The 13,949-nt window shown below is 38.5% G+C and overlaps 1 protein-coding gene and 1 non-coding gene across 3 annotated transcripts in view; one reads left to right on the top strand and one right to left on the bottom strand.

Moving 5' to 3' along the window:
* Positions 1-13,949, top strand: part of Med14 (mediator complex subunit 14) — a 69,989-nt gene that overhangs the window by 1,561 nt on the left and 54,479 nt on the right. For both annotated transcript variants that reach the window (XM_047535730.1, XM_047535729.1), the window contains exons 2-4: positions 3,558-3,584; positions 6,197-6,302; positions 13,682-13,855. In XM_047535730.1, coding sequence (XP_047391686.1) covers positions 3,558-3,584; positions 6,197-6,302; positions 13,682-13,855 — 307 coding nt within the window. The remainder of the gene's footprint in view (positions 1-3,557; positions 3,585-6,196; positions 6,303-13,681; positions 13,856-13,949) is intronic.
* On the bottom strand, positions 6,641-6,711 carry Trnas-cga (transfer RNA serine (anticodon CGA)). The gene has a single exon. It is a non-coding gene; the product is annotated as a tRNA-Ser (tRNA).

Raw genomic sequence — 13,949 nt, 5'->3', positions numbered from 1 at the left:
TGAGAAATTTAAATAGCCGTCACGATTGGAATTTATTGCAGTAATTTACTTCTCTGCACTGCTTGTTGTTGGATTTCATAAGAATTCAAGAGTATCCATGAGAAAATCTGGTGTATGTGAAGGTCACCTGTCTTAGGTATAGCTGTGAAAAAAATGTTGAAGACTACTGCCATCAGTAACTGTGTAATTCGTTTTTCCACAGGAGATGTGTAGAGATTCCTTGAATTATATTGTCTTGTTTTTATTCTTTTAAGACTTGGTTTATAAAGAAGAAACATCTGTTTTTATTGCTGTATATTTATTCTGTTTATAGCTATAGTTCCATGCTTTTCGTATGACGATACACACACACACACACACACACCCAGCCCAGCACAGACATCTCTGTTGAACTCCAGATTTTATGTCCAGATGCCTACATTTTAATATCTAGTGGGCATTTCAACATACCAAGTCCAGATCCAAACTCCTGATTCAACTTGCCATCCCCCACTCTATGTCAAAACCTCCTTTTCTTTCTCAGAGAATATATTCTTCCCTGTTGTTGCTCAGATCAAAAATTTTAGAGTAATTTCTGGCTCCTCTTTCTTCACATCCCATTCCCAGGGCACATCAGCAAGTCTTGTGTCTCACTTTAGAATCCCTCCACTTCCCAACACTTTCTCACCAGGTGTTGGTCCAGGCCACACAGTCCTCAGCCTGTGCTCTATAGTAGTCTGCTTGTGGGTGTCTTTCCTGCTCTTGCCCCTCTAGTTTTTTCCCCATGAAATAGTTGAGACGATCCTTTTAAAACTTATCTAATCAGAACCCTCCAATGGTTCCCCACTCACTTAGATTAAAAAAAAAAAAATTTGTAATCACCTATGTATAGAGTGTCCTTAAAGTTTATGATCCAACAGGACACTTTTAAGCATAAAAACAGGTGGCATTAATAGTGGTGTCAGAACAACAATCAACCAGGACTGTCTTGTGCAAACCAGGACATGTGGTTGTTTCCTTTTTTTGGGGGGTACAGAGATTGAACCCCCCAAGGGTGCTTTACCACTGAGCTACATCTGCAGTCCATTTGCTTTTATTTGGAGACAGGGTCTCACTAAATTGCTGAGGCTGACTTCTAACTAACAAGATCTTCCTGCCTCAGCCTCCTGAGTCAGTGGGATTACAGGGCCCAGCCGCTCATTTTACTTTTAAGTCCCTCCATGATCTGTGCCTTTTTTCTCCTATGCCTTTAATTCATGTCCTAATACTGTCATCTTGCTTATTCTGTTTTAGCTACACTACCCTTCTTGATAGTTCTCAGCACAATCTCACCTTGGAAAGCCTTTGCTCTTCCCTCAGAAATCTGTGTGATTTGCCTTCTCATTTCCATTTGGTCTGAGTTCACATATAACTTATCAGAAAGATTTCCTTTCACTACCCATTAAAGTAGTAGTCTGCCCCTTCATGCTCTTCTCTGTACCGGATGCTTTAGTTTTCTCTGCAGAACTTATTGCCTCCTGACGTTATGATTACATAGCCCTCTCTCCCCTGTCACTGGAATGTCAGCTCCTTATGGAGAGAGATTTTGATTTGTTTACTACATTCCCCAGGGCCTAGAACAATGCCTGACACATACTTGGGTCTTAACTGTTTCTTGATTTAGTACATGAATGAGTGAATTTTTAGAATTGTCACTGTAAACCATGGAGAATGTATTGGGAAGAGTCATTGTTGCTCTTGATACATAGGTATATAAAATAACTTTTCATTTTTGATTTGTGGTAACCAAAATTAAAGAACTTACTGTGAAGGTTCCTAAATAGTGTTTTCCCTTGTTCCAGGTGAACACTGTTGGGATTCATGTATCATGTAGAGCCAGTGTTCTAACATGAGAGTCTTTAGGGACACAGTTACTTTTTTGTAGCACTTGATGCTAGACTGTGAACTCTTGAAGGTAAACTGGACAGCCTTGGTTGGGCTTTGGCTGTGGCCCCACATTTCTGGTTTTTTTTTTTTTGCCTTCTGCTTGTCCACCTCCTTTCCCCCCAACATATATGAGTTTACTCTCTGCCTTGACTTTGTAGGGAATTAGATCCCGCCTGCCACCCCTCCACCTGCTAAAATCAGAAAGTGCTAGGATCTCAGTCATGTAAAGCTGTATGATTGCACTTTGGGGCAAATGAGTTTCTGTACCTTACTTCCTCCAACATTTGCATTTTAAGGCTTTTACCCCAAATGGTGGGTTTCTTTTCATAAAGGAATTTTAAATAGATTAGAAGGCATTGGGGGGAAAGAGGAGGCAGGCAGCAAAGCCTGTCCATTGTTCCTGAAATGACAGCACCTCTGATGTGAGATGATCCTTTTAGGGTCTCTGGGGCAGGTGGGAGGAGCTGGAACAATGGTTCCTGTTCTTTCTACCCCCAAAGGATCTTCTCTTCCTCCCACTCCTACAGACAACCATCCTTCTCATTTTCTTTCTCTCTTGAGGACAGGGCTGTGGCTTCTCAAGGACTATTGTCAGCAGCTTTTGCATGTAAAGGAATTTACCAGTGGGCTTTTATTTGCAGTCTCCTAATAGGGCCTTACTTTCCCCTTCATCCCTCTGATCTGCCCAGCCTTTCCAGTCCCTACCTAGTTCCCTCTATCCCTCTGATCATAACTTCTGCTTCCATTCCACTCTTTTCCCTGAGAATAGTAGAACTGACAAGCCAGAGCTCATTTTTAACAGTTCCCCTTCCTTGCACCTTGAACCTTTGGAAGTGGTTTTAGTTTCTCTGATCCTGTGGCACATGGGTGGGAGAGAGCCTAAGCGACTGGGTGTAGAGTCTTCAAGATCTGACAGACATGGGATAGGTATAGGAATTATCCAGACCACTGAATCTCGGACCATGGGGATAGAGGTTAAGAGAATGTGACAATTCAGGAAGCTGAAGAGGACTTTTCTAAGCATCAGTAGATGTGAATATTAAATGGTACAATTTATCAGAGAAAAAGTTGACATTGGTGTTGGCTCTCACTACTGGAGAACTAGCAAAAAGAAATCAAAACTCTACTGGAGCTGTTTTAAAGTAATACACATCTTTTCATCTAACCACCTTACAACATCGTCATAAAACCCTTGACACTGACCCATTCATATGCTTACCCTGCAATTTTGCCTACCATAACAAAATATGAAAGGATTGCTTCGATCTGCGGTGTCCATTGGGTACAGGGAGGCTGGCAACCAAGTCGTACTTCTGCATCTGTGATCATTTTGGTCTTAAAAAATATTATCCCTGACTCTTTATGATGTAGTGTGCTGATGTGAGACTTGGCTTTTAAAAAATGTTTGAGGTTCATGTAATACTTATTGAAGCATTTTGATTAGAGAGAAATGTTTCTCTGTTGTTTTTTTCCCTTATAGTTGTATTGTAGGGAACTCATAAGTACAAAGAGTAGGTAGGCCATGAGCCTGTGGTAGCTGTTTACCCAGTCTCTCTAAAACACTAAAGGTATTTAATAGTATCAGAGTAAAGGCCATTGTCACATTTTGATGAAGGTATGCATATATTTAATCAAATTTTTTTTCTTCTTAGATTGCCAAGGAAATCCGATGTGGAAAGGTAAGTATAAAAAATTGCAATTTGTCTCTTTATTGACCTATGTGTGGGTGTAGATATACAGATATTGCTGGTGTAGGGCTGTGGATTGGAAATCTAGCACCATGTGTTTAGGAGTAGGGGGAAATGTAATTATCTCATTCTCAACAATATTCGTCTGTGAGACCAGTTCTAGATCTTTTGTTCTATAAACCTTTGAGTGACTGACCAGATCAAGTCCCTGAGCAGGATAGGAAGATGTAGAAGATAATAGTGTGTAGTGGAAGAAACTGAGGCGCATACCAATTAAAGAATCTGTTCGCTAATTTACTCTTTGCTATAATGATCCTATTTGGTATCTTCCTGATGAAATTGATAGTTGCTGTCTGCTATTGCTGTTGTATGGTTGAGAAAATTTTGGTTCAGTGAAGTTTAGGGCTTAAGAGTTAACTACAAGGGCTGGGGATATAGCTCAGTTGGTAGAGTGCTTGCCTCGTAAACACAAGGCCCTGAGTTCAATCCCCAGCACCACAAAAAAAAAAAAAAAAAAAAAAAAAAGAAGAAGAAGAAGAGTTAACTACACACGAATATGTTGCATAGGCCAAAGGAACAAGATGAATTAAGATTTCAAAGAAATCATATGATGGGGATTTACATTGTGACTGTAGTATAGGCTGCTTGATTATATCTTTGATATTACTTACACTCCTGGTTGGTTTTTTTAATACCAATTCACTAGGGAGGATTTGAGCTTTTATTAGTGGCTATACTCAGATGCCAACAGCATCTAGAACTGGTCTCACCTTTTTTGATAGAATTAAACATAGGTAAAGAGGTGAAAGAAACAATTGAAACTTACTTGTGTTATAGTCTGGCTGGTCAATTTTAAAGGACAGAAGCAGTCGGGTTTGTTCTGTCCGCTGTGGGGTAAGTGGGCCTTTGGAAATTGGGCTCACATTCCCTATCACTGAGACAGCATGGTTCAGAAAACCACGTTACAATAGTTTACAAAAAGGGACATCTTCTTTCTCGTAGAGGAGTGTATTTAAGAAATCAAATAAATGATATACAAATCTATTTGCTCTGGGAGAGGAACAGAGACCGCATATCCTCTGTAATTCATTGCTGAGTTAAAGTGACACTGTAGAGGGTCTTAGCCCTCAGGTGGCTGCCAGATCTTTTTTGGGGGATTATGGGGATGGAAGCCAGGGCTTCATACGTGCTAGGCAAGCGCTCTGCCACTGAGCTGCATGCTGGCCCTGCCAGAGCATCTTGTACATTTAACCCTTGGCTTTGTCTCCCTTGTCTGTGATGTTCTGCTTGTTTTCTTTCATAATTCTTCATAGACATTAGCAAAGAGTCCCTGCCAGGCTGTCCTTGATTTTTCTCTCTAGAGTGCCACTAATTACATGTTGGCTGGTCTTAAGGAATCCTTTCAGGTTGGTTGTGGGCTTCTTAGGCTCTTGATAGCAGTTTGACTCTGGAGCCTTTAGTCAGGATTATACTTCAGCAAAAGCTTCTTATGGTGCATTTCATCATGGTGGTGATGTATGAAAATTCATGATGTGTGAAAATTCGTAGGTCAGTCCACGTGGAGGGAGGTTGGTGTTCTTCTGGGTTCTGCCATTAGTCCTGGCATCTTTTTTTTTTTTTTTTTTTTTGGCGGTACTGGGGATCGAACTCAGGGCCTTGTGCTTGTGAGGCAAGCACTTTACCTGCTGAGCTATCTCCCCAGCCCAAGTCCTGGCATCTTGAGTATATATTTTTTTAGTGTCTTAAGGTAAAAAGATATGATTATCAGTTTTATAGCTGCCATGAAGTTGAGAGGTCCAGCTAACACGCTGATTGACGACATAAAGCTTTTTAGTGAATCTCTTAAGACTTTAAGAGGAGATGATAAAAATACTGATGAATGTTGGGAGAAAAAGCATAGTCGCAGGTATAGCATAAAAATCGATATGAACTGCATATACGAATATGGCATAATGAATCTGACTGTTATGTATAATTAGAATGCACCAATTTAAAAAAATTAGATATAAATATACCTTCTACCTTTTATTTTTATTACTCAACACACTTTCTTTGACTTAGTTTCCAAGTTTACCCACTGAAATTCATTTGATAAAGAGTTGTCCAGTTCTTTATTCAGATTTTAAATCTTGCTTTTGCAAGATGGGAAATTGGCTCTTGCTTTTGTAGAAAGAATATAGTTTCAAGCTTTGGTAAAAATGTATTTCAATTCCCTGCTCTTTCCAAAAGGATTACTAACTAACTACTAATTTCAGTTAGGAAATTCATACATCGTAACTCCTAATTTGATTCCGTCTATGATGCAGTTAACTTCTGCTGCCATATATCCATGAATTTAGTATGTTTTAGTAAACAGCTTATATTGTATTATGAAATTGATTTTAAAAACTAATATATTGCTAAAACCTATTGGGTTTGTTAATGTGAGGTAAAAAAAGCATAAACAGATGACATACAAAATGTGATAATCCATACTTGGATAAATAGGTTTCATTTTGTTGTAGTGGTTGTAAACAAAGGTGAATTTATTTTTTTAGCGCAGATGAAATAAATCTGTGAGATATTCATTGTAATATATCGGTTTTCTGAAAATTCTTTTGTAGGAAAATAGAAATAGTACAGTTTGCTAGCCGGACACGCCAACTCTTCGTTCGATTATTAGCTTTAGTAAAATGGGCTAATAATGCTGGCAAAGTGGAAAAATGTGCGGTGAGTTAAACTTTTGGTTTTACTTTGTATAAAAAGCTTTTGAATGTTATAGTAAACATAGTTTCTAATTGTAGCTTTAACACTTCTTACTTAAGTGATGTCGCCTTCATAAGTAATCATATTTCTCCAGGAGAATGTATAGTAGATTTCTTTGGAAACCTAGTATTTTCTTATGGACATTGAATCAGCAGAGTAGGAGATCTGGAGACATCATTACACAAGGAGACTTTGTAAGTATGAGATTGGAACTAAAGAGGGGAATTGCTTAGCCTAAAATTTGTATTAGAATTTGTCAGGGTTTTCCTTAACCTTTGCTTATTGATTTTTTTTTTTTTTTTTGGTGGTGCTGGGGATTGAACCCAGGGCCTTGTGCTTTCGAGGCAAGTGCTCTACCAACTGAGCTATCTCCCTAACCCTGATTTTTTTTTTTTTTTTTTAAAGTCAAATCATAAAGAAATACTTATTTTTCTCCAAAATTTTCAGTTTATGAGACTCTCACAAAAAGAGGCTTGCTAGTCCTTCCTGCTGTTATGCAGAAGTTTCATTTTCATTCCTCCCACTCCTAACCCTCACTCTTTTAAACTGTGTCCCTCAGGCAGCAGACATCGATAAGTGATGTCTGTCTAAATTACTTACCTTAGCCCCAGACTAGGCTTAGGTAGCCACACGTCAGGAGATTTGTTCAGTATTTGTTTTAGCAAAAGACCATTCTCACCCTAGGGAACATTAGAGGTGTTTCCTTTCATCTGGATGATGTCAATTTCTTATTCTCCAATTGCACCCTTCCTCCTTTGTTCCCCACTGAAGAAGAATACATGAGCTGAGTGTGCTGGCACACACCTGTAGTCCCAGCTACTTGGGAGGCTGAGTCAGGAGAATCATAAGTTCAAGCCAGCCTTAGCAACTTAGTGAGACCCTCAGCAACTTAGCAAGACCTTGTCTCAGAATTAAAGCAAAAGGGCTGGGGACATAGCTCAGTGGCATAGTGCCCCTGGGTTTAGTCTTGAGTACCTAAATAAATGAATACGAGTAAGGACTTTCAGGTAATCCTGAATTTACTCTGATTTCTCAGCCTAAATCATTAGCTCATATTAGTTTAGTTATCAGTGATAAATTACTTGTATTTAGCAGTTGATTTCAGGTACATAGTGATTCTTTGGTTAAGAACTACTGGAACAGGATAGAATGAGGGATATATGCAGAGAAGATTCCCTAAGTTAAAGTTATGAATACTGAGCATGAGGTAGGAAGTGCCATGGTTCAGAGCCTTTTTGACTCTAGATGTTATTTTTTAAAAGGGCTAATTCAGTGTATACTCCAGAGTACTATTGTGGGAATTATCAAGCCGTGACAGAAGAGTAAGTACGAGGCTAGTCCACAGAGTGTTAGTTATATCCAGTGATCACAGTCCACACAGTTATAATCCTGCTTTGAGTTCTGTGGGTACATTTATTATCTTCAGTACTTGGATGGAGAGGTTTTGCAATCACTATTCAGAAGTTCACAAATCATGTGTCCTCCACAAAAGCCCATGAAGGCTTATAAAGGCCTTGGGAGAGTGATTTCATCTTCTCGTTCCATGTCATCCTTCCATTGTGCCTTTTGAGTGAATTTTATGTTTGTTTAAGCTTCAGTTCTGCTTCTTTAGTGAGCAACTTTGAAATGGCTCCCAGTGATCCTTTCCTCTAGACATTCATGCCCTTGCAGGATCCTCTCCCCTTGAGAGTAGCCTGTGCCCAGTAACTTGCCTCATTCAGTGTCCTGAAGGTTTCAGAGATTCAGTCCAGGTTGGCTGACGCCATAGCTCTGGGCCCAAGGTGAGGCAGAACGTCCTGGTGGAAGGGCGTGGCAGAGGGAAGCTGCCTAGTTCTGACAACCAGGAAGCAGAGAGCAGCTTTTCGATTCTTTTTTTTTTTTTTATTCTTGACATCCTTGTGAGAATGACAGAGTTGGTATTTTCTCCCTGTTGTATAGATGAGGAGACGATAAGGTTTCTAGAAATTACATAGGTTCTTCAAGGTCACAGAGCTGATAACAGCATTTATCTGTTCATTTGTTTACCCATTTATTATCCAAACCGCTATTGAATAATCCCTGCCTTCAAAAATCTCCTAGTCTTTTGATCATGGAATCACACATTTGCATTTGAAGAAGCAACATGCAGTGAAATATGCCAAAGATGCTGAAATCTACCCACCCCAGAAGTTATAAGCTATATTCAAGAAGTGTTAAGGAGGAAAACCATCAGTAGGGATTATTTTTTGTTTTTGTTTTCTTTTGGTTTTGGTACAAAGGACTGAACCAGGGGTGCTCTACCACTGGCTATACCCCCAGTCCTTTTGTTTTATTGTTTATTTTGAGACAGTCTTGCTGAGTTGCTGAGGCTGGCCTCAATTTGCAATCCTGCCTCAACTTCCCCAATTGCTGGGATTATAGGTATGCACCACCGTGCCTGGCCAGTAGGGATCTTGCGCGATCTCACTGAGCTCATAACTTGGGGATGATGGTGTGGTGCTAACAGGTGAGGCACACAATTGCTCCTGTTTTATTTCTGTCACTCCTAATGAGAAGAATGGAGTTCATATTGGAAAGGGTAAAGTAATTATCATAAAATGAATTAAACCCCTGAAATAATGAGAGCATTTACCCACTTTAATTGAGGTCAGCTCTCTAGGCCCAACTCTACAAGGCCAAGTAAACTTCTGGCTGCTGTCAGTTATATTTGGGAAGTGGGCAAAATGGGGAGATACTCCAAGTTTGACAGTAATGCTCAAATTCCTTTTTTTTTTTTTTCCATTCATTTATGTAATGACATTGTAAAATGTTACCAGTTTTCGTAGGTTAAAGTAGAAAAACAACTTTACATTGGTTAAATTATATTTTAAGAGATTTAAAAATTCTCTTTAAGTTTATAAGACTTCCTGGATAAATTAAAATTAGCAGCTATCTAGTGTAGAGGTACCATAATAGTTTATTTTTAGCACCCTGACAAGCTAAGTTGAAAATATTTTTATAGCAGTTTTTATATCTGCAAATCTATTTGGGGGCTTGCCTGTTCCATGAAATACCACTTCAGAAAGAAATCTGCACATAATTTCTGCACATATGTTTCTGCATATAATTTTCCTGACATCTCACCTCAGTTTTAGCCTGCTGGGTTTGCTTATCCTCTATTTCACTGGATTTCCTTATCATTAGACAGAACTTATATGAAAGTTGCCAGAATGAAAGCATAGAAGAAGTTACAAAAGAATTCAGAATTCTAAATTCTAGAATGTAGATTCTTCTTCTTTTGTTTTTTTGGGGAGTATCAGGGATTGAACTCGGGGGCACTCAACCACTGAACCACATCCTCAGCCCTATTTTGTATTTTATTTAGAGACAAGGTCTTGCTAAGTTGCTTAGGGTCTTGCTAAGTTGCTGAGGCTGGCTTTGAACTCGTGGTCCTCCTGCCTCAGCCTCCTGAACTGCTGGGATTACAGGCATGTGCCACGGCACCAGGCTGCTTCTGTTTTTTTCTAAGCTTAAAAAAAGAAAAGAAATGAAACCAACCCTGATTTTCATTGCACAATTCCAACCCTGGCAGCCAATGGCAGGGCTGGAATAATTCTGTAAGATGTATCTAGTCACATACTTTGGGTTTCCTTGAGAAGACCCATATCCTATATAATACTGATCAAAGGTTTGTTTAGGGGGAGAATATTTTGTACCATATATTAAATTTTCCTTATGGGGGAAATTTGTTCATCCTTTGTCATCTGTTGATATAGAAACAAAGTCTTTTGTACACTGTAAGGCATAATTTAAAGGATAGTTTTTGTTATGAATATTAATATAAACAAGCTTATTCCAAGTTTGAAGTGTACAGTTCATTGTTTTGGAAATTTGGGCAGCAAGTCTAATTAATCTGTTTTGGCCTAAATGAAGCAATATGGTATAGCATTTCTGAAAAGTCTCAGATTTCTTTCAGTAGTTAGTTAATTTGGGGTGATATTTTATTACACATGTTCAAACCTTTAGTAAAAAGTTTGGCATTACTAGCTGGGTGTGGTGCCACATGCATGTAATCCCAATGACTTGGGAGGCTGAGACAGGAGGATCACAAATTCAAGACCAGGCTCCACAACTTAGTGAGACCTTGTCTCAATAAAAATGACGGGGGATGCGGCTCAGTAGTAAAGAGCCCCTGGGTCAAAAAGAAATAGTTAGGCATTACTGAGCTGTATCAAAGTCAGTTGTTCAGTTTTTTCAAATCTGGTATCAAATCCCTAATTATACCATAGGTATTGAAATCACGTTTGATAGTAGTACTAAGTTGCGTGCTTCCGTAACATTATCAAGCAAATTGGAAACTCTTGGTTTCGATATCAAGCTACATTGTGTCATCTTTCAGTAATGAATAGTACTATGTAGCATTCTTCTGAATTTGCTGTTCAAATAAGTAACATTCTAAATAAAGTCCCACACTGGACTTACAGAAAGTTTTAGTATTTTTGTTTGTGAATATAGACGTGGAAGTGTGTGTCAGGGATCAAGTCCATCAACTGGACAATTAAGAGGTTTGTTCATATTTTGACACTTATGTTCTCAACCTAATGATCATTTAACTGGTCTCAGAGGTTCTTAATACGTAATGATCTTAGGTGGGCTCATGCCTGTAGTCCCAGCTACTTAGGAGATTGAGGCAGGAGGATCACAAGTTCAAGGCCAGCCTGGACAACTTCTTGAGACCCTGTCTCAAAATAAAATTTAAAGGAAAGGGCTGGTTATGTAGCTCAGTGCTGGAGCACTTGCCTGGTATTCACAAGGCCCTGGGTTCAGTTTCTAGTACTGGAGGAAAACACTCTTTAGTGATACGAGCCATACTATGTGTGTTCTTCTGTGTAACTGCACAGTTTATAGAACTGTAGTGGTAATATAATCTAAGTATGTTTTGTCTATGGAAAAGAGAAAAACCTCTCATTATCATAGCTTTTTTCCCTTTAATAGATCGATTGAGATATAATTCACATATACCATACAACTCACCCATTTAGAGAGTATAATTCAATGATTTTTATTATATTTACAGATTAGCGCATCTGATACCACAGTCAATTTTAGAATGTTCTTATCACCTCAAAAAGAATACCTAGACCTTTTTGCTATCACCCCCAAGATCTCCTCTAGCCCTAGGCAACCACTGATCTGCTTCTTGTGTCTGGATTTGTCTGTTGTGAACATTTCATATAAATGGGATCATATGATATATGGGGTTTTTTTTTTGGTCTGGCTTCTTTATAATGTTTTCAAGGTTCACTTGTGTTGTAGAATGTATCAGTACTTCATTCCTTTTTATAGTTGAATTGTATGGATATACATTTTGTGTTATCTGTCTTTGTTAATAGGGGTTTGAGTTGTTTTCAGTTTTTGGCTATTATGAATAATGCTGCTGTAAATAATCATGTACAAGTTTCTATATGAATATATGCTTTTTATTTGTTTTGAGCACACCTAAGAGTAGAGCATCAGGGTCATATGATAAATATATATTTAATCATTTGAGGAAACTGCCAGACTGCTTTCTAGAGTGGTTGCAGCTGGGTGTGGTGGTGCACGCCTGTAATCCCAGTGACTCTGGAGTCTGAGGCAGGAGGATTGCAAGTTTGAGACCAGCCATAGCTACTTAGTGAGGCCCTAAGCAATATACAGAGACCCCGTCTCAAAAATAAGAAATAAAAAGGGCTGGGATGTGACGCCCCTGGGTTAAATCCCTGTTACCAAAATAAACAAATGAATTAATTGACTGCAGCATTTTTATATTCTCACCAGCAATATATGAGGGTTCCAGTTTTTCCCCATCTTTCCAACACATGTTATCTGACTTTTTGAATCTAGCCATCCTTGTAGGTACAAAGAAGTATTTTACGGTGGCTCCAGTATCCATTTTCCTGGTGGCCAGTGATGTTGAACATCTTTTCATGTCTGTGTTGGCCATTTGTGTATCTTAGAGAAATGTCTATTCAGTGCTCAATGAAGTTCCAAAGGAGATTGCTGTTAACCAGATTAATAGTTGGTGTGTAAATACCTAAGAAAGAAAAGAACATGATGATCATTAGGAACTTAATGAACTCACTAATAACTAAAGTTTTATCTTTATTAGATTTCTTGGTCAAAGGGATGTTTGCAGCTAGTGTATTTTGAGTTCTGCAGGTGTATCGTTACCCATGTTTCAGGTGGGTTTGGATAAATTGACATCCCAATAGGGTTGGTGCAGATCTTCCCAGAGAGAGGTCTTTGGTAGTCTAAGACACCATTGAGGGGAGTCTTAGAATAGCCTAAATATCAGTGAAACTCAGTTCAGGAGATGAGAGTGTGTTGCTAATAAGTTAAGTGTTGGTGGCATTGATAGAAATCCACTGTACTAGCCATGGGAGGTAACATTTCTATGGGGTCTAAGAGAAAAACCTTTTCTTAGTTATTGGCCATTTTCCTGTGTGTAAGTGCCTCCACCTTTACCTAGGCTTCAATTTTCTCATCTCAGTAATTATCTGGTTCTGTTTCCTAGACTGAAAACCAGACAGTAAATTAACTGTGGAAATATGAAGAAAATGTAGGGCATGTGTGTGCATGATGTCTTCCAAGTGCCATGTTTTCATTTGGCCAACATGAAAGGAAATATTAAGTATTGTTCTAGATAGAAATAGAAGATAAAAATTCAAGGAGGTAGTTTTCAGCTCAGTGTTGAGCTCTGTTAGTTCAGGCATCCTTAGGAAATGCATTGAGAGGACTGTTGGGCATGAAGTTGGCCTGTAGCTTATAATGAGCAACATTTACTGTCTCCTATGTTCCAGATACTGTTCTAAGGGTTTTAATATGCTTCAACTTTTTTTTTTTTTTTTTTTTTGCATTCACTCTTAATCCTGAAAACAACTTTATAAAGTTGGGAATTGTGTCCATTTTACATTTGAAAAAACTGAGGCAAAGTAAGTTGCCCAAGATTACCGGGCTACTAAATTGTAGAGTTAAAATTGAGACTAAGTCAGTCTAAGTCTAGGAGTTCATGCTTTTAACTACTTCAGTACCAACCAACTCAAATATCTACTAAGAGTAGAAGCATTTTTTTCTCTTGACTTTTCCTAACTTTTGATATTTTTTGTGTGTAATGTTAAGGATGGAGAAATGTATTTTAAAAACTTACTTAAAGTGACAAAATTGTTTTAATGTCAAAAAAACCCACATGCATTAAATATGACTTCTTCAAGTTACTGGGAATGTTTTTGAATACATATGGAAAACCTATATTAATTTCTTTCGACATTTTCTTTGGAATGAGTGAATGATGTTTAATATAAAAAAAGTTTTCAAGCAGCCAAAATACATTTCCCTTTGCATTAAAGATGATCTCAAGCTTCTTAGATCAGCAAGCCATCCTGTTTGTGGATACTGCTGATCGCCTGGCCTCGTTAGCTAGAGATGCTCTGGTCCATGCACGCCTGCCTAGTTTTGCTATCCCGTATGCCATTGATGTACTGACTACTGGTTCTTACCCACGGCTGCCAACCTGCATTAGGGTAAGTGCTTTGACCTTGTGCTCATAAAAGTTAGTCTTTGCTTTAGGATTAAGTAGCCTAGCAAAAAACATTTTCAAAACAAGTAGTTTATACA

The sequence above is a fragment of the Sciurus carolinensis genome, chromosome X, assembly GCF_902686445.1.
Source record: "Sciurus carolinensis chromosome X, mSciCar1.2, whole genome shotgun sequence".
NCBI lineage: Eukaryota > Metazoa > Chordata > Mammalia > Rodentia > Sciuridae > Sciurus > Sciurus carolinensis.
This window is presented reverse-complemented; position numbering and strand designations above follow the sequence as displayed.